We start from the raw sequence: 21,583 nt of genomic DNA, 5'->3' as shown, positions 1-21,583 counted from the left end.
GCTTGATTATGTAGAAGGCTGAGGGTGACACGTCAAGTTTCTGACTTGGACCAAGAGATAGAAACAAAGAGCACTAAGGAGGTGGTGGAAGGGTGATGAGGAGTTCGATTTGGGCATCTTGAGAGTTGGGAGTCTGTGGAACATCCAGAGAGGAATGTCATTTGCAATACTAGAAGAGAGATCTGAACTGAGTTTAAATCTGGGAGTTATCACCATATGGGTGACAATTCAAATCATGGGAGTGGATGAGATCTCTTGAGGAGATGGGGTAGAATGAGAAAAATATATAATCATAGAACACTAAATATTATTGATAAACAATACTATCTGGCCTTTCACATCAGAAGCCATAGGACAAAGACTGTTATATGCTAGTGCTTAGGTCAAGGCTTGAAGCTTTGACCTGAGTTAATCTTGGGAAGGAAAGTCTAAACTATATTCAGTCATCCAAACTATATTCATTGAATGTAAGTTTGTGCAGCATTCCTCCACTTCATAAATACTTAGATACGTATCACTCTGCATATCTCTTAGTGTCACTCTCACTAATTTTTCTACTTGTTTGACTTCAAGATCCTTTCTAAATCAGAGGGGGTAAAAATAGAGAATCTAAGCAGTTATATGGATAATTCAGGTCAAGAAATACTGGGTTGGCCCCAAAAGTCCATTCCATAGGGTGTTACAGAAAAAGCTGAACAAGCTTTTTGGCCAGACCAACACTTTGTCTGAAGGGCACATGAAGAGTGTCAATGCAACCATGAGGTATCATCTTCCATCTGCAGTTGATTTAGGGAAGTTTTTCTCAATTGATTACTTTGCCCTAAGTGATGGAAACTGCTTCTCTCTAATTTTTTTTTTTTTTTTTTTGCAGTCCCAGCGTCTGTTCAGGGAATAACTGCAGACAATGTATACAGTAGTCATTCCTTAATAGTAAGTTGGCAAAAAGCTGTTGGCATGGCAGAAAGATATGATATCCTACTTCTGAGTGAAAATGGAATCCTCCTAAGTAACACATCAGAGGCAGCCACCACGAAGCAGCACAAGTTTGAAGACCTAACACCAGGAAAGAAGTACAAGATACAGATCCTGACTGTCAGCGGAGGCCTCTTTAGCAAGGAAGCCCAAACAGAAGGCCGAACAGGTAATTCGCACAGCTTACTGTTTTGTGCAAGATACAGCCTTGTCTGCCATTCCTTAAGAACCACAGACTCAAAGGGATGAAGTAACCTTGGGAGATGAAGTCTATTTCTTGGTACAGAAGGAACATGCACGGTGATCTTCCACTTCCACACCAGCTGGCCTGTTCACACAGCCTTCAGCTCACCACACTCCAATTCAAGATTCTTCATCAAAACTGGCTCTGTTCATTTCTTACTGTTGCTGTAATATATTGTCACTAACTTTGTAGCTCAAATAACACAAATACATCATCTTACAGTTCTGTAGATCAAAATCGGAAAATAAGCCTCATGGCGTCAAAATCAAGGTGTCAGGTCACAGAAGGGTTGTGTTTCTATTCTAGAGACTTTATGGGAAGAATCTATTCCTTGCCTTTTCAATTCTAGAGGTCACTCACATTTCTTCCAGGAGTGACTTCACTCCAACTTCTCTGCTCTTCCACCTCCTTCTTCCATCTTTTACAGACTCTTGTGATTCCATTGGTCACCACCTGGACAATCCTGAATAATCTTGTCACCTCAAGATCCTTGACTCAATCACACTTGCAAAGTCCGTTTTGTCACAGAAAGTAACATATTCACAGGTCCCGGAGATCAGGACATGGATGTCTTTGGGGGCCATTATTCAGACAGCACCACTGGTCTAATGATTATTTATTAAGTACCTAGTTCTGAAAGGACTTTCCTGGTAGCTCAGAGGGTAAAGAATCTGCCTGCAATGCAGGAGAGCTGAATTCGATCCCTGGGATGGGAAGATCCCCTGGAGAAGGGAATGGCTACCCACTCTAGTATTCTTGCCTGGAGAATCCCATGGACAGAGGACCCTGGTGTGCTACAGTCCATGGGGTCACAAAGAGTCGGACATGACTAAGCAACTTTCACTTTTCACTGAGAAGAAAATTAAAGCAGGAAAGTGGGTTAGCAAGTGTTAGAAGCTTAACATTTTAGATAGTACAGTCCTGAAAGGTTTTGTTGAGAGGGTGACAGTTGAGTAAAAATTTAAAAAAAAAAAATTGAGAAAGAGGATGGTATAGACATTTGGGGAAGAGTATCCCCAAGTAGCACCACCACCTGGGAAGCCCAGGCAGTGGTGCTGCTGCTGCTGCTAAGTCACTTCAGTCGTGTCCGACTCTGTGGGATCCCATAGACAGCAGCCCACCAGGCTCCCCCGTCCCTGAGATTCTCCAGGCAAGAACACTGGAGTGGGTTGCCATTTCCTTCTCCAATGCATGAAAGTGAAAAGTGAAAGGGAAGTCACTCAGTCATGTCCAACTCTTTGCAACCCCGTAAACTGCAGCCCACCAGGCTCCTCCATCAATGGGATTTTCCAGGCAAGGTACTGGAGTGGGGTGCCACTGCCTTCACTTGCATTGGCAGGTGGGTTCTTTACCTCTGGCAGGTGGTGCTAGAGGTAAAGAACCCACCTGCCAATGCAAGTTAGATGTAAGAGCTGCCGGTTCAATCCCTGAGTTGGGAAGATCCCCTGGAGAAGGGAATGGCAATCCACTCCAGTATTCTTGCCTAGAGAATCCCATGGACAAAGGAGCCTGGCAGGCTATAGTTCATAGAGTCACACAGAGTTGGACATGACCGAGCTACTTAGCCCATCCCCAAGTAGAGCAAACAGCAAGGCAAAGATCCTGAGGCAGGAGGGTGGAGGCCAGTTGGAGGAACAGTGATGAGGCCACTGTTGGCAGACAGTGAGTGACAGCAGAGTGGGAGGAGGTGGTTAGAGCGGTGACTGGGATCCTAAGCTGATGGCAGTCATAGAAACAATAAGGGTCCAAAGCTAAACTAACTCAGGGGCCTGAGGAAGAGTAGTAGATACAATGAAGAAATAGTCCTGTGTTAGATAAGATGGCACCGAGTGGCTGAGTGGAGTGTAAGAGGAGGAACAGAAGAAGATTCTAGAGTTTCTCCATGGGGTATCGGGTGGAAGATGATTCTGTTAACTGAGATAAGAGAAGCTGGAAGAGAGAGTATCAGGGAAGAAGACACAGGGCTCAGTTCCGGACTGAGTTTGAGATGTCTGGATGATGTGTAGACAGAGGTGAGCAGTAGGTCATTGAAAATAGAGATCCACCTCAGAAAAGTGAGCTGAGGATAAAGACTGGGATAAAAATTCTAGTTAAATTCTCCATGTTTTAGTCTGTTCAGGATTCTGTACTGAGCATATCATAAACTAAATGGTTTGAACAACAGACATTCATGCTCACAGTTCTGGAGGCTGGAAGGTCAAGGTCAAGACTCCAACAGATTCGGTGTCTGGTGAGGGCCCATTTTCTGGCTTACACCTCCTCACTGTGTCCTCATGTGGCGGGGAGGACAAGAGCACCCTCTGAGGTCTTTTTCATAAGGCACTGATCCCACTCACAAGGTCTCTACCCTTAAGACCTAATTATCTCCCACTGGCTACACCCGCTAGGTTTCAACGTATGAATTTGGTGGGGGGAGGGAGGAGCACAAACTTGCAGACCATAGCAATCTATAAAGTGACTGGGATTGATTGCTGAGCTAATATTATGGATTATGAAGGGGACAGAGGATGATACCATGGGAAATACCAACTTTTAAGGATCTGGCATACTGCTACTGCTACTGCTAAGTCGCTTCAGTCGTGTCCGACTCTGTGCGACCCTATAGATGGTAGCCACCAGGCTCCCCCGTCCCTGGGATTCTCCAGGCAAGAACACTGGAGTGGGTTGCCATTTCCTTCTCCAATGATCTGGCATAAGGAGAGGGGAAAAGCGAAAGAGCCCAAGAAAGTGTATGGAGTGGAGAACCCAAGAGAAACTGAGACAGGTGTCCTGTCTTATTTCCACTGGCATCTTAAGACTTCTTGGGTGTCAGGCAGCATCTGTGCCAACAGTCTGGAAGCAGGTTGTTTCTGGTGGCACTCGATCACCTTGCCAGCAGGTAGCATGGAAGGGCAAAGGGGTTGCAAAATCCTAATGTAAATCTTTTTATATATTTATATAGTTTTGGCTTTTCGTCTTCCTTCTCTTTCCCATTGTTGTTGTTCAGTCATGTGCAACTCTTTGTGACCTCATGGACTGTAGCGCACCAGGCTCCTCTGTCCTCTACTATCTCTTTCCTATATCTCTAATAGAATTTTCTTCCTGCTTGATTTTCCTTTCCTTGTCCGCTCACTCTCTCCTCCACTCTGCCCTTCCCTCCAATGGTCGCTTTTTAGCTCTCAGATGGCACTCAGAGATAGTTTTTTTTTTGTCTCTGATCTAGCTCTTAGTATGGGAAAAACATTTAGTTACACAGGTCAGACTAACATTTATTTTATAAATGTAATAAAATATATAAATATATTTAAATTATATTATATATTATAAATATATATTTATATAAATATGAATATTAAAAATGTCTTCAAATATAGTATTCCATTAGTGTTTTTTTTCCTGTCCTCTTGAGGTTTTGTTTTTTAACATTAACAGTTCTAGCATCAATAATTCACAATATTCAGATTTATTTGCTTTGGGGTCTCCATGAAGTCAAGTGTTTTCAAAAGCAGGGACCACGTGTTTTGAGCTTCTTGTTGGACTGTGGCCATCCAGACGTCAGTCTGGGGCTGTGTCAGAAATGTGCCAAAACTCAGTCTCACTCTGTTGCTTCCTGATTTTTCTAGTCCCAGCAGCTGTCACCAATCTGAGGATCACAGAGAACTCCACCCGACACCTGTCCTTTAGCTGGACCGCCTCAGAGGGGGAGCTCAACTCCTACAACATCTTTCTGTACAACCCAGATCGAACTCTTAAGGATCGAGCTCTAGTTGACCCGCAAGTCCAGAGCTTCTCCTTCCAGAACTTGCTACAAGGTCGAATGTACAGAATGGTGATTGTAACTCACAGTGGGGAGCTGTCGAATGAGTCTTTCATATTTGGGAGAACAGGTAAGACCTGGACTCAATCTGTAATGAACTGCAGGGAAATTGTCACAGTACTCACTGGCTTTTCCTTGATTTGATTTTAGTTTCCTACTCTACCCAGGGTGTAGCTTTATATGAAATTTGTGACCTTTATATGAAATTTCTAACCCTAAATCAGACATTTGATTTATATGTCAAAATAGTTTCTGCATTGGTTTCTGCTTTGTTTCCACCATGTGTTTACCTCATAAGAGTTTGGTGGAAAAATGAATCTGGCTCCTCCACTTGCCAGCAAACCACTACAAGAGGGTTATAATACATCGGGTTCAACTCAAACTGTGCCTTTCAGCTTTCTACAAGAAATAGATGGAGTGGGGAGCAGGTGCAAAGGAGGGCAGCTACAAACGGGACAAAAAGCAGTGACCACTGTGAATCAGAAACACAGCACTAGATGCAGTGAACACAAGAGTTCCGGGAAAATGCAAAAGAAGCATCTCTGGCTTTCACATAAGAAACTGAATCTACTCTTTCTCCATTGTTGTTGTTCAGTGGCTCAGTCATGTCCAACTCTTTGTGACTCCATGGACCGCAGCATACCTGGCTTCCCTGTCCTTCACCGTCTCCCAGAGCTTGCTCAAACTCATGTCCATTGAGTTGATGATGCCATCCAGCCATCTCATTCTCTGTTGTCCCCCTTCTCCTCCTTCCTTCAATCTGGGAAAAGATTGGCTGTTTGCATCAGGTAGCCAAAGTACTGGAGCTTCAGCTTCAGCATCAGTCCTTCCAAAGAATATTCAGGATTGATTTCCTTTACGATTGACTGGTTTGATACCCTTGCAGTCCAAGTGACTCTCAAGTGTCTTCTCCAACACCACAGTTCAAAAGCATCAATTCTTCCACGCTCAGCCTTCTTTATAGTCCAACTCACATTCATACATGATCGCTGGAAAAACCATAGTTTTGACTATACTGATCTTTGTCAGCAAAGTAATGTATCTACTTTTTAATATGCTGTCTAGGTTTGTCACAGCTTTTATTCCAAGAAGCAAGCATCTTTTAATTTCATGGCTGCAGTCACCATCTGTAGTGATTTTGGAGCCCAAGAAAATAAAGTCTCTCACTGTTTCCATTGTTTCCCCATCTATTTGCCATGAAGTGATGGGACTAGATGCCATGATCTTAGTTTTTTGAATGCTGAGTTTTAAACCAGCTTTTTCACTCTCCTGTTTTACCTTCATTAAGAGGCTCTTCAGTTCCTCTTCACTTTCTGTCATAAGGACGGTGTCATCTGCATATCTGAGGTTATTGATATTTCTCCCAGCAGTCTTGATTCCAGCTTGTGCTTCATCCAGCCTGGCATTTCACATGAAGTACTCTGCATATAAGTTAAATAAGCAGGGTGACAATATACAGCCTTGACATACTCCTTTCCCAATATGCAACCAGTTCATTGTCCCGTGTCCAGTTCTAACTGTTGCTTCTTGACCTGCATACAGGTTTCACAGGAGGCAGGTAAGGTTGTCTGGTATTCCCATCTCCTTAAGAATTTTACACAGTTTGTTGTGATCCACATAGTCAAAGGCTTTAGCGTAATCAATGAAGCAGAAATAGATGTTTTTCTGGAATTCTCTTGCTTTTTCTATGATCCAGTAGATGTTGGCAATTTGATCTCTGGTTCCTCTGCCTTTTCTAAATCCAGCTTGAACATCTAGATGTTCGTGGTTCACATATTGTTGAAGCCTAGCTTGGAGAATTTTGAGCATTACTTTGTTGGCATGTGAAATGAGTGCAATTGTGTGATAGTTTGAACATTCTTTGGCATTGCTCTTTTTGGGGATTGGAATGAAAACTGACCTTTTCCAGTCCTGTGGCCACTTATGAGTTTTCCAAATTTACTGACATTGAGTGCAGCACTTCCACAGCATCATCTTTTAGGATTTGAAATATCTCAGCTGGAATTCCATCACCTCCACTAGCTTTGTTCATAGTGATGATTCCTAAGGCCCACTTGACTTTGCACTACAAGATGTTTGGCTCTAGGTGAGTGATCACACCATCATGGTTATCTGAGTCATTAAGATCTTTTTTGTATAGTTCTGTGTATTCTTGCTACCTCTTTTGAGTCTATTGTCTCATTTTTCTATTCAACTCTCATTCTCAATTGATAATCATTTTTGAGCACTCTTGTGTGCCAGGCACTGAGCTCACTTCTGGACTAGGACAGCAGACAAGACTTACATGGGTCCCTGACTTCATAGGGGTCTTCCTTACCAAAGAGGGAGAAGGGGCAGGATGGCAGATTTTAAAGGAAGATGATTCTGGAATGCCTTCAATCCTCTGAAGGAAATATGCAGTACATTGTGATGGAGAGTGACTAGGCAAGACTAGACTTAGAGACCATTTTATACAGAGAAGGCTTCCAGCTGAGACCTCAAGGTGGGAGGAACCATGGGAAGAGCTCATTCTAGGCACTCAATAGGATTTCTCAGTCTGTCTTCTGAGGGAATGAAAAAGAGCAGCAGGAACTTCCTGGTGGTCCGGTGGTTAGCAATCTGCCTGCCCGTGCAGAAGACATAGGTTCGATCCCTGGTCTGGGAAGATTCCACATGCCATGGGGCAACTAAACCCATGCACCACAACTGCTGAGGCCCACACACCCTAGAGACAGTGCCCTGCAACAAGAGAAGTTGCCGCCATGAGAAGCTCAAGCACTGCAGAGAAAGTGCATGTGTAGCGACAAAGACCCAGCATAGCCCAAAATAAATAAATAAATAAATAATTTTAAAAAAATAGCAGCAGATGAGCCATAAGTAGAATTGCCTAGGTGTTACTCTTTTCAGGGCCATCTGCCTATGCACATGTTCCCTGATCTGCCCATTAATATTTAAAGTTCCTCCAAAAAGGAACAACAGTCTTCACTCTCCAAGGAATCATGAAACTTACATACCCATGGGACAGGTACCAGTCTGACTAACTTACGCTGTGGTAGAAATGACTGTCAACACTTCTTTTCCTAATTGAGGTTCCGTCAGGATAGGTTTTTGGGAAGAAAGAACTGAGAGCCTAAAAGAGGATGGAGAGGAAGTAAAGTGGCCCAAAGAAGGGTATTATGGGATGGTGGCCATGAGTAAGATGAGCCAGACGGGAAGAGGCAGGAACCTTTCATGAATACTTTCAGGGTCTTTGGTAAGCTAAGTTATAAACTATTTGACCTGTCTTAATTAATCATTTCTGAAAATTTATATGTTTATCAGAGGACATGTAGCAAGCATATATTAATAGAAGTCATCTCCTATTGTGCTTTTCTTAATTTGATTTTAATTTGTGCCAGGTCTCTAGACCACATGCTCTTAAACTCAGGTGACCTGAAATAGAAGCAAGATCTGACTCTACAATAGGTGCTGCTCATCATTACACCCAGCATAGCTCCTGTGTTCATCTGTTTGTTTTCAGTAAAGGTTTTCCCTCTGTTTCAGTCCCAGCCACTGTGAGTAACCTCAAAGGATCCAATCAGAACATGACAGACAGCCTCTGGTTCAGCTGGAGTCCAGCCCCTGGGGACTTTGACTTTTATGAACTGATTCTCTATAACCCCAATGGCACAAAGAAGGAAAACTGGAAAGACAAGGACCTGACACAGTGGCGTTTTCATGGCCTCGTTCCTGGAAGGAAGTACACTCTATGTGTGATAACTCACAGTGGAGATCTCAGCAACAAGGCCACGGGGGAGAGCAGAACAGGTAAGAAGCTCAGTTACCATTGGCCAAGCACTGGCAGGAAATAGCTTCCACAGGCATGTTTTAATTGTGATTTTATTAACAAGAAATAAAATCAGTGATGTGCTTTGTGCTCACCCCTGAACTTGAGAAGGGTCTATGGGAGAGTGAATAAAGGAGATAGACTTTGGGTAAAAAACAGCTGGGTAGTTGACATAGCTCCTCCACTTACCTATGTGAAACTGGGCAGGTCACTGAGCACCTCTAAGCCTCAGCTTTCTTATCTGTAAAATGGGGATGGTCATATATATCATCATTAAATTACTATGAGCAATGGTTTTTTTTGTTTTGTTTTGTTTTTTGGCTGTGCTAGGTCTTTGTTGCTGCACTCAGGCTTTCTCTAGTTGTGGTATGAAGGCTTCTCAGCTTCTCATTGCGGGGGCTTCTCTTGTTGTAGAGCACTGACTCTAGGGCCCACTGGCCTCAGGGCTTAGTTGCTTCTCAGCATGTGGAATCTTTGCTGACCAGCGACCGAACCTGTGTCCGCCTGCATTGGCAGGTGGATTCTTAATAACTGGGGAAGTCCAGCAGAGCTTTCTAAATATTTCTTGGGCACACACAGATAACATTATATCTGTGTGCCACCCTGGAGTCAATGAACAAGGCTCTCTCAATTGGATGTAATTGTTAACTCCAGCCTTCACTTTCACTTTCACACTTATAAACCATTCAGGGCACACCCATGCTCCATAGCACCCTGGTTAAAAAAAAAAAAAAAAAAAAAACTGATTATAAAAATTAAACAAAATGTACATAAAACATTTGAGGACAGTATCTTACACATAGTAAAGACTATAAATGGAAGCTTTTATTATTATGGTATCATATTACCTCTTCCTACGAAGTACACTAAAAGTATGTCTGATGTCACTCAGCTATCTTATTTGTGTATGGTGCAGAAATAATTGCATGATTTTTTCACTTTCTCGTACATATAGCTCCAAGTCCTCCCAGTCTTATGTCATTTGCTGATGTTACAAACACATCATTGGCCATCACATGGAAAGGGCCACCAGACTGGACAGACTATGATGACTTTGAGCTGCAGTGGTTCCCCAGAGATGCCATCACAGTCTTCAACCCCTACAGCAACAGAAAATCAGAAGGACGCATCGTGCATGGTCTTCGTCCAGGGAGATCTTATCAATTTAGTGTCAAGACTGTCAGTGGTGATTCCTGGAAAACCTACAGCAAACCAATTTTTGGATCTGTGAGGACAAGTATGACATGTTTTGCTACTCTTGGTTCTCAGATGAAATGGGGAGGAAGTATGTGTTCCAGCATCTTATTGCATTGGGGCTTGGTTTAAATCCACATTTTTACCTAGAATTGGTTAGATTTGAATTCAGACAGAAGTTCTACATAGATTTATTCATTTATTCAGCTTTAACAAGAATAAATCATCTCTACCTTCATGGAGCTTACAACTCAGTGGGAGGTACTATCATTAAAAAGACATTTTGGGTGTGATGAAGCATTTGGCCCTGGAAAAGCACATAGCAAAGACATCTAACCCAATACAAGGGAACTTCCTAGAAGGAGAAGCATCCAAATCAAAACTTAAGGAAAGAATAAGACTTGCAGGTGGAGATGACGAAAGAAGTAAAGAATATTACAGGTAGAGAGAACAGAGATTCAAAAACCAGGCAGGAGACAGAAATAGAAAGGAGTTCAGTTGACCAGAAGATAAAAGGTGAGGATTAGGAAAATCAGGTCATGAAATGTCTTGTGAGTCATGGTAATGACTTTGAACCTCAATCCATTGGAGCCACTGAAGGCTTTTTGGCTGAGATATAATAGATTTGCATTTTATAAAAGTCACTGTGGGGGTGGTACAAAGAATGGATTGAAAGGGGCAAACTAGAAGCAGAGGGACTAGTTACAGCATAATGCTGTAAATTCTAAGGATGAAAATACCTCAGTGATAAAATATATATCAGTTTCTTCCCCAAGGCATTTTGAGATAAGTACCACAAATAAAGAAACAGAAGTTTTTGGTATAGGAATCTCAATCCAAATATTTATTGCTCAATGATACCCAGTAAATGTAGATTCAGAGATCAGGCCAGAGAGTTATTGGTTATTGATAAAATACAAAGCTGAAAATTAGAAATTTAAGCCAGTAGCTATTTTGTTAATTCAACAAACATTAATGCTACAGTAGTTTTAACTTGTGTTTTATATTTTATCCAAAGAGTAGTTTGGGATCAGATAACTGCATGTTGAGAGAAACATGTGAAAAAGAACTAAAACTTTACATTTATAGCAAGATCAGGAGGAGTTTTCAGTGGCTTACTGTCGGCTGTGGAATTGAATCCCAGGTGTTCAGACTAAGAACTCCAGTTGAGGCTGGTCTGGAGAGTTATATCCGGTCCTAGATGCTAGAATGTAAGAGAGGGATTTACCAAATGGGGCTTCCTCAAGAGGAGAGCAGCCAACACCAAGAGGGACTTGATAATGAGTTTTAGGGAGAATGGCAGAGTGAACTTTGAGGATTGCATTAGTTAGAATCAGGTTTGGCTGTGGGTAACAGAAAACCCAAGATAACAGAGGATTAAACAAAACAGACATTGAGAATTCTCATGTAAAATCTTTCCAGTGCCCCATTTCTTACAAAAACATTCCAGCCATGATAAAAACACTGTGCATGGCTCCACCAGCCATGCCTCCTAACCCCACCCTTGATGCCCGGGTTCATGCTTGTCTCTGCCTAAAATGCCTCTTTCCCAGTATCTTGGTGAAGTGTCATCTCTACCAGAAAGGCTTTGCTGAGTCCTGCCCAGCACTAATGCCAGCAACAGGAAGTTGTCTCTTACCCCACAGAGCATCCTCTTCCTCATCTCATTTCTACCTTGTATTATGTTTAGGACTCATCTCACTTTCCGAGAGGTTACAGCTAATATCTTTTTCATTTCTATACTGTTCACAGACACAGAAGGGCACTTTGTATGCAGTAGATACTCATTTCTTAGTGAATTGGAGACCTGACCTGAGTCTTGGTAGACAAGCAGGATTTAGAGGAAGAGATCGAATTGAAACAAATTTCCATATACTTCCATACTTGGTGTAAATTATCAGAATGATGGATTAGGCTGGATGTTTTAAAAGACTTTCTCCAAAGCTGAAAGAGAGATGTCTTTAGATCTCAACTGTGACTTGGTTTGAAGGGAGTTCAAAGTTGTTTGCCTCAAAGGCCAATTCTTCCTCTATTCTGAAAAATTCTCGGTTTGATTGTTTTTTCCTTAAATCATCCTCATCTGACCTGCTGTGACTCAGCTCACATTTGTAGACTTTGATTGTTGTTGCTCAGTCACTAAGTTGTGTCCAACTCTTTGTGATCCCACGGCCTGCAGCACGCTAAGACCTCTGTCCTTCATTATCTCTCAGAGTTTGCTCAGACTCACATCCTTTGAGTCAGTGATGCTGTCTAACCATCTCATCCTCTGCTGCTTCCTTCTCTTGCCTTCAACATTTCCCAACATCAGGGTCTTTTCCAGTGAGTCAGCTCTTTGCATCAGGTGGCCAAAGTATTGGAGCTTCAGCATCAGTGAATATTCAGGGTTGATTTCCTTTAGGATTGACTGGTTTGATCTCCTTGCTGTCCAAGGGACTCTCAAGAGTCTTCTCCAGCACCACAGTTCAAAAGCATCAATAAATAGGCCCTGATATGAAACAGGACTTCACTCAGTGGTACACCAATGCTGTGTGTTTATTGAGGACAAGAACTTCTGTAACAAATTAGGAGTCAGGGGAAGGTGGGCTGTCCTCCAAATCAGAGCAATGGGTGTGTCCATGGGAGTGCCAAGTTAGGTCTACACATAGTTCCCAGAAGATCTTATATAACAGGGTAGTCTTTGTTAATAACAGTTTGGTTATTAACCTGCACAGTTACATGACTGGTTTTCTTTCAGACTGAATCTTTCTTTATGGGTGTGTCACTCACAAGAACAGATAAAATCACCTGCCATTCAAGTCCCCACTGAGTCAGGCACTGTGTCAGGCAGAAGAAAGTGGATGACCATAAGCACAGGGCCGTGAAACAGGGGCGTGGAAGAGTCTGGTGTATGCGGGGAAGCACAGGGGTTTCAGTGCCTGGAGTATGGCATGTGAGTGGAGAAGGGCAGGCAAAAGTGGAAGAGAGGGACAGAAGCCAGACATAGAAGGTAGCAAGGCAGCAATGCCATTTCTTACTGTCCTTATTGTAAGAACTAACATCTGGACTTCCCTGGTGGTCCAGTGGTTGGGAGTCCACCTGCCAACACAGGGCACATGGGTTTGATCCCTGATCTGGGAAGACCCCACACAAGGTGGAGCAGCTAAGCCTGTGCACTGTAACTGCTGACCCAGTGTGAGAGAAGCCACCGCAATGAGAAGCCTGTGCAGCACAACTAAAAAGTAGCCCTCACTTGCTTCAAGGAGAGAAAGCCCGTGTGCAGCAAAGAAAACCCAGTGCAGCCCAAAATAAAAGATATTCTTAAAAAAGAACTAGAATTTATTGAGCAATTACCATGCAAGCCCCTGTGCTAGGTGTCTGTGCACATTTGAACTCATTGAGTCATTCCAGCAAGCACATGAAGTGTTTGTTCTTTAGTTGCTAAGCCACGTCTGACTCTTTTGCAACCCTACGGCCTGTAGCCCACCAGGTTCCTCCATCCATGGGATTTCCCAAGTAAGAATATTAGAGTGGTTGCCATTTCCTTCTCCAGAGAATCTTCCTGACTCAGGCATTGAACTCGCATGTCCTGCATTGGCAAGCAGATTCTTTACCACTGAGCCATGGTGGAAGCTCAACCACATGAAGTAGATAGTCTTAACTTCCCCACTTTACAGATGAGCCACAGAAATGTTAAATCACTTGCCCAGGATTGCATCGCTGATAAACAGAATTTGAATTCAGGCAGATCGAGCTGCACTATTAACCTCTAGGCTACTCTGCCCCACCTTCTGTCTGACTCCTGCCTTCTATCTGATGCTTGGTTTCAGTGTCCCTGTTTACATTTCTGTTTGCAATCACACTGGCACCTGGTGGTTTTTTCTAAAGGGACAGCATTTTAACTTTCAGTGTTTCTCAAAGTGAGGAGGCCTAGTAGGCAGAAATTGCCTTGGAGACCTATGAAAAGCAGTTCACATGAAGATCGAGAGTTATTTATTTAGATCTCTGAGCTAGCTGGAGTCAAAGGAACTAAAAACGTGTCTCCCAGAGTTGTGAAGTGTCTCTCCCTCTCTTTTATTTAGAGCCAGACAAGATACAGAACCTGCATTGCCGGCCTCAGAACTCTACAGCCATTGCCTGTTCTTGGATCCCTCCCGATTCTGACTTTGATGGGTACAGCATTGAGTGCCGGAAAATGGACACTCAAGAAGTTGAGTTCTCCAGAAAGCTGGAGAAAGAAAAATCTCTGCTTAACATCATGATGTTAGTGCCTCATAAGAGGTACCTGGTGTCTATCAAGGTGCAGTCGGCCGGCATGACCAGCGAGGTGGTTGAAGACAGCACCATCACCATGATAGACCGTAAGTGTCCCTGGAGGTGTGTGCCTTCCTCTGCGCTCCCATCACCCTTGTTCACATGTGTATGGCTCATTTCCACATTAGCGAGTCCTGCTGTCACTTGAAGAGGACTAAAAGGCTCTGAGAAGTATAAACATTTCTCTGTGTAAAGCATCCTGGCAGTAAACAAGTTAAATGGTCTTAAAGAACCTGAATGAATTAGTGTTTAAATACATCTCTTTGCCTGATGTAGAAAGAGCCATAATAGAGCTTTTAAGGAATTTGATGCTAAAACTTCAGGAAATCCTGCTGAGGAGCTAGCTGCCTCTTTCATTATGTTTAATGTGCTACCGGCAAGTCACTTCCTCTGCCTGCTTCCCTTCAGGAGAGGAGGAGGTTTTCTTGATTCCAAGCATTAGAGACACACACACACACACACACACACACACACACACAACACACGTGCAGCCTGATGTAGGTGAGTGAAGACCTTCATCTCACTAATATTTTATATTCAAAAGCATAATTGTGACCCTTCTTGGTTCCTTTCCCATCCTTCTTCCAGGCCCCCCTCCTCCACCTCCACATATTCGTGTGAATAAAAAGGATGTACTAATTAGCAAATCTTCCATCAACTTTACTTTCAACTGCAGCTGGTTCAGCGACACCAATGGAGCTGTGAAATACTTCACAGTGGTGGTGAGAGAGGCTGATGGTAAGTGATCATGAATTAACTCCAAAACACAGGATTACTTTCTCCAAAGTCAGCTGTGGGAGCTCCTTCTGTGACAAGTTTTTAAAAGAAGAAAACTTAATTTTTATATCATTTCACTGTATCTCTGCTGGATGCAGCGAGATGTAACAAGAAAAAGAAAACCTACTGGAAGCCTATTATTTGCAGGATTTAATTATTAAATGGGTAATAATAGCAACTATATCAACAATCACAATAACCATCATTTACTTGTTGCTGTTGCAGGCACTGTTGGAAATGCATTGCGTTTGCTGACTCATTCAGTCTTTACTACTCATTCAGTCCCATTCAGCTCCATTATTCTGCCATTAAGCAGCAACGTGCTTTGTCTGTCTTCCCCACTCCCTGTCTCAAATCCCTCTACCAATCATATACTCCCAAGCCACTCACCAATTCACAAAAATGCTCAAATGCTTGAAAGAGGGAAAAACTGAGCATGAAAAGCATCCCTCCTTTCTGTACTGAATTTTCAATATGTTTCATTATCGAGTCTACTAAAGTATTCAGTGTTACCTAACTCTTATGTAACAGGCAAATTCTAGGGGATTCTTATAATAACATTCCATTCAACCAAGTAAGAGCTCTAGTGCTTATGACATCAGCATCTATCAGATCATCCTCAGGAGTTTGTATCTGGGGACACACATTTCCATATGTGTTTTTGCCACTGAGGTCCTGTGTGTTATTTCTCCACAACAGATGTTTGTGTCTGGAATGATATTAATATATCCTGCATGTCATATATTTTTCATAATTGTTTAAGATGCTGCACTGGAGTTTCTCAAGCTTCCCTGACTATTTTAACTCATTGGTGGGCAATGGGAAGGTTTAAACCTGCCATGACAAATGTTGGAGCTAAATGGTATTTTTAGTCTCGCTAGGTACTTTTAGGGCTTCTCAGTTGGCACTAGTGGTAAAGAACTTACCTGCCAATACAGGAAATGTAAGAGACATGGGTTCAATCCCTGGGTTGGGAAGATCCCCTGGAGGAGGGCATGGCAACCCACTCCAGTCTAGAGAATCCCATGAACAGAGGATCTGGGCAGGCTACAGTCCATAGGGTTGCAGAGAGTCAGACACGACTAAAGTGATTCAGCACATGTGTACTTTTGTATTTTATTTAATTGTACTAAAGCCGGTTATGCATAATTAATTCAATAATTTCAAGGGTCAGTGTTGCATCCCAGATTTCCTCACACATAGTAGTTGGAGATAAGTAGGTGAACTGTGAAGAGATTTTAAATTTAAGTAGGCTGCAATGAAGATAGTGTTTTGCTACCTAAATATTTCAGCAGCCAAAAAAAAAAAAAAACACCCCAAAATTTAGCCTTGTGTTCTCCAGCCAGGTGGGTTTCAATGACTGATGTCCATGGAGATGGGCTGTGCTCCCCTGGTGATCTAAGATAACAAACCGGCTCACATTAATGTCATTTATAGCATATATACTCTCCTTCAAGGCAACCTTCCTTTTAACTACATCCAACAAGATGATATTTCCAAGAGCCACTCATTTTGAGCAAATTTTATCAAACAAGAATCCAGGACGCAAAGAACCCCCACCATATCACTCCTTAGAGTTCACTGTACATGGTATCCAATCTCTATAATAGTTTTCTTCCTAATTATGCTTTCCTCTGGCCAACATCAAAGTGAGTTTGCCCTGCCAAAACACACAGCAGCTGGGTGGACAGGAGATGAGTTCTGGGAAGTGTTCTGCACAAGGGCCCAGAATTGAGCCAGGATTAAATTGTACTCAAGATAACAGAGCAGGACAAGGAGTAGTTCAGACTGGGCGTGGCGCAGGAAGCATGCATGTAAGGCGACTGCTCTGGCCTCAGGCCTGATTTCTCTTATCTTTTCCCCGTTTCCCAGGTCACAGGGATTTCCTTATTCGCTCAGCTACAATGGTTATTGGCAAGTAGAGAGCTTGTTGAGTGGGTTGACTTTCACGATGGGGAGTACCCAACTTTCTGGAGTTGTGGCACGTGACCATCTGATGCATGAGCCCCCCTTTCATATATGCATATTTTATTTCCTAGAAAAATGATAATGTGCTGCTGCTCTTTAGTAGTTCAGTTGTATCTGACTGTTTTGTGACCCCATGGACTGTAGCCCACCAGGCTCCTCTGTCCATTGGATTTTTCAGGCAAGAATATTGGAGTAGGTTGCCATTTCCTCCTTCAGGGGGTCTTTCTGACCCAAGAATTGAACCTGTGTCTTCTGCATTGCAGTCATATTCTCTACCACTGAGCCACCCAGGAAGCCCCTGTGTTTGGCATATGCATATATAAAATGTTGTATATACACTATTTATGTTTAATTTTTTATTTATTTTAGAAAAAGTGAATTAGATTAATTTCCCTGGGAGAATTTCACAACACCCTTGGGGATCACAGAGTCTGCACTCCAGGAATGACTAGGGATAGTGGGTGGGGAAGGTAACCTCAGAAACTAGTTAGAAATCCCTGAAGTCACAAGTCAGTCCCTCACTGTGGGTGTTCTTCCTCCAGGCAATGATGAGCTGAAGCCAGAGCCACAGCACCCCCTGCCCTCCTACCTGGAATACAGGCACAACGCCTCCATTCGGGTGTATCAGACCGATTATTTTGCCAGCAAATGTGCCGAAAGTCCTGACAGCAACTCTAAGAGTTTCAACATTAAGCTTGGAGCAGAGATGGAGAGCCTGGGTGGAAAATGTGATCCTAATCAGCAAAAATTTTGTGACGGGCCGCTGAAGCCGCGCACGGCCTACAGGTTAGATGTATTACCATCATTTCACCAGTAGGGACGTGCTCCATCACCGGGCGCTCAGCTGTCGGGGCGTCTGATGCACATGAGTTCCTGTATATTAATAACCTATGTTACAAGAGTGCTCTGCATTTTACTGGCTAATTTATAAAGGTTGTATTCCTGCCTCCATTCACAGGGAATGGATAAAGAGGGCCTTTGGCCTTGTGCAAAAGCTCCATTCATTATGTGAAGAACTGAAGATTCTTAATAGGTTGTTCTTTCTCCTAAAACTTCTCTAGGATGAATCAGGTGATTTATTTACCATGTTAACACCTATGAAAATGTCCAAGTAGAAAGATTAAGTTTAGGGAGACTCAAGAAATATGAGATTTTTTTTTCCCACTTTTAGTGAGGACTGGAATTACACTTATTTATTTGCCTGCTAATAGGCATAACAAGATGGATATTCTTTTTGGTCCAGATAGAACTGTTGAAGGGAAAGGCCCCTTAATGAATGGAACCACCCTCTCCTCCCAGTAAGATGGCAGATGAAAAGGAGCAGCTAATTGGTTTGGCCTCAGGGAGTACTCCTGCAGCCAACAGGCCCTTCCAGCTGTAGGAACTAGCCGTGCCCTTCATGTACACCGTGTTCCCAGAAAGCAGAATAAGTATACACAGCATCCCAAACCTGGGTCCCCAAGAGATAGAGAACCTAGGCTGCCATCTTGGAAACAAGGCTGCAGGAATCCAGGATTAGTGCTTTTGCAGATGATATGCCTTCCATTAGGTGTCAGCAGACCTGGTGTCCAGCCAGATGGCAGCCAATCAGGTTCTCTATGGGCCAGTCTCCATTCTGGTTGGTCAGTGCCCGGTTCTTATTAACCCTTACAGGTTTTGAGTATTACCCCTGAACTCAGCAGACACCTTTCTGCCAGCTCCAAAAGGAGACAGTGACATGTGACATCATACCCGAGAGCATTCTTCACCCCTCCCTTGCATCAACACAGTCAAGCCGACATCTTCCCTAAAACCGATGGCTCCCTTTGGACAGGAATTCCGCACAGATGCCTCCACCCAGGACTCACCGCAAAAGTGCTACCGCGCCCCAAGGTTGGCACCTCCAGAGTGAACACACACAAGCTCACTAGCGATGTTTGCTTCAAGAAGAAGCTATATGAGCCTACCTGAAGAAGACGAGATCTCAGAGCAAAGAGAAATATAAAAGAGATCAGAAAGCCAAGATACTTTAGTTCTTATTAGATTCAAGAAATGCCTCAGCCCCTTGGTCAACTGGGCTCCGGGAAATTTGAGGAAATCTCTCGAAGGGCTCTTTTCTCTTTGTGAGTTGGAAAGCTGAGCTGTTTTTGTTTGTTTGCTTTTTGAGAGAGGAGAGAAGATGAGTGATTCCCACATTTAAGAAAGAGAAGAAGAAGCTAGAGAGAGTTCACGCATGGACCAGGGCCCCAGTTACCCAGCACACTCTTTCCTGTCCATCACAGCAGCCAAGGTCCTAGGAAGAGCCCCTGCACTCAGGTTCCAGTGTGGCCACTGCTTAGCTGTGTCACCTTGTAAACAGCATTTCAGTTCTCTGGTCCTCACTTTTCTCATCTGCAAAACATCACAGGACTATCCTGAGGAGTCATATAGATGACAGATCAAACCTAGTCATGTCCCTTCTAGATTAAGTTCCTTCAGTGGCTCCCATTCACTTCTAGGAGCAAGTGAAGATCGCAGAGTAGGGTACACAAAGCCCCAGGCTTCTTGCTCCCATCTGCCCACCAGCTTTGTCCCCCACCATTCGCTCCAAGTATTGATACACTCCACCCATTTACTACTCCTCCCTCCTCAGAGTTCCCTGAAATCTGACGTGTCTCTCTTATACCTCTGAGCCTTTACACATTCTTTTCACTCTATTTGGGAAGCTTTCCACTCTCTTGTCTGACTGATGAATTCCTTCATACACTTGAAAAGCCAGCTCAACCCACAACTAGCCCTGAGCTACCCCTGTTAACCCACACCTGGACAGTGGGGCCCTCAGCTCCACTTCCAGTGCACCCAGTCTCTGTGTCTGCATGCTAAGTCGCTTCAGTCATGTCTGACTCTGTGCAATCCCATGGATTATAGCCCGCCAGGCTCTTCTGTCCATGGGATTTTCCAGGCAAGAATACTGGAGTGGGTTGCCATGCCATCCTCCAGGGGATATTCCCAACCCAGGGATGGAACGCACATCTCTTGCGTCTCCTGCAATGGCAGGTGGCTCAGACGGTAAAGAAATCACCTGCAATGCAGGAAATTCCTAGATTCGATTCCTGGCTTAGAAAGATCCGCTGGAGAAGAGAATGGCAACCAACTCCAGTATTCTTGTCTGGAGAATCCCATGGACAGAGGAACCTAACAGGTTACAGTCCATGGGGTCGCAATGAGTTGGACACTACTGTGTGAGTAACACTTTTACCTTCTTCACTAGACTGCAAAAGCTCACAGACTAAATCATGGAGACAGACATGACATTGGTTACAAAATGATATGGGAAGTACCTGGCACAAAAGAGATGCCATTAAATGTTTATGAGCAAATAAGGGAATGAGCCAAGATGTTCTATGAAAAGTTAAACATTCTGATTATAGCTTAATCAACTCCTGCTGCATTAATGTGTTTTCTAGGATACGGCTTTTCTCTCTATATATTTAGTTCACTCCTGTGAAAAGCATACCAGGCAGATAATACCTGATATGAGCATGGAGAACCATATGCCAAGCAGCCACCTGTGTGGTAGCTGCTGAACCCAGGCTCCGTGCAGGCAGAATTATGCCTGTCTCACAATGATAATCACCATAGTGACCCTCAGTGCTATCAGGCATCTTTTTCCCAGGGAGACTAGGTAGACAGGAAGGAACACGGAAAAAGAAAAATTAGGATTGCCAAGAAATGGAAAATGCTAGGTTTAGCTGATATGCAAGTTTATTATACCAACAAATATTTAACGTCTTCCTGTTCATTGTTGGGTTCCTGTTATCCGGGTATATAATAGTGTTGTTCCATATGGGAAGAGAATGGGTAGATCATGATGGGCGAGAAACAGCGCAGAGGTTGGGGAAGTGCTGATCTGGCTTTGTTTTCTATTCTAAATAGAATAGCAATGTGACCACGATCAGATAATCTGCTTCTGTTGACCTCATTTTCCTCAAACGAAGGAAATTGAACCACATGATCTATAGCTTTGTAGAATTCTGATTCTGGACATATTTAAAGTTGAAAAACTTACCATTACATATCAGTTCATTAAAATAATCTTATATGCATATAGAGAAGACCTGTCTATAAAATATAGCAAAAATGTTGAAGGACCTAAGAGGGCTGTAGGTAAATAAATGCTCTGAAGGTCCAAAAGTCTTCTTGAAGGAGGTATCATTTTGGCTGGCTACTGAAAAGTAGGGAAGGGTTTGCAAACGTGGATATAGGGGCAAAAGGAGATTCACAGTTCAGGAAACAGTCATAGTGCAGAGGCAGAAATACACAAATTGCTTAGAGAAGAACAAACCCAAATAATCCAGTTTCAAAGTGAGGGTCATATCAAGGGGTAGTAAGGAAGACAAAAATGAGAAGATAGGATGGGACAGGATTCCAGATGCGTGCTAAGTACTGGGCTGGGGAATGTGGTTGTGACATCCATTACTGGAAGGGTTCTAAGGGCAGAGTTCCTGTTGATAGCCTAATTTTAAGCCAAGCCTACAGTAACTGCAAGAGCTATAGTAAATGCAATGAGCTTTTGCAT

At 43.2% G+C, this 21,583-nt stretch overlaps 1 protein-coding gene across 3 annotated transcripts in view; it reads left to right on the top strand.

Annotated features, from left to right (window-relative positions):
• PTPRB (protein tyrosine phosphatase, receptor type B) overlaps positions 1-21,583 on the top strand; it is a 130,457-nt gene that overhangs the window by 76,048 nt on the left and 32,826 nt on the right. For all 3 annotated transcript variants that reach the window (XM_027542554.1, XM_027542555.1, XM_027542553.1), the window contains 7 exons: positions 872-1,141; positions 4,819-5,082; positions 8,535-8,798; positions 9,773-10,054; positions 14,070-14,348; positions 14,890-15,039; positions 17,589-17,832. In XM_027542554.1, the coding sequence (XP_027398355.1) occupies positions 872-1,141; positions 4,819-5,082; positions 8,535-8,798; positions 9,773-10,054; positions 14,070-14,348; positions 14,890-15,039; positions 17,589-17,832 (1,753 nt within the window). The remainder of the gene's footprint in view (positions 1-871; positions 1,142-4,818; positions 5,083-8,534; positions 8,799-9,772; positions 10,055-14,069; positions 14,349-14,889; positions 15,040-17,588; positions 17,833-21,583) is intronic.

This window comes from Bos indicus x Bos taurus, chromosome 5, assembly GCF_003369695.1.
Source record: "Bos indicus x Bos taurus breed Angus x Brahman F1 hybrid chromosome 5, Bos_hybrid_MaternalHap_v2.0, whole genome shotgun sequence".
NCBI lineage: Eukaryota > Metazoa > Chordata > Mammalia > Artiodactyla > Bovidae > Bos > Bos indicus x Bos taurus.
The sequence above is the reverse complement of the archived record's forward strand: the minus strand, read 5'-3'. Positions and strand labels throughout refer to the sequence as shown.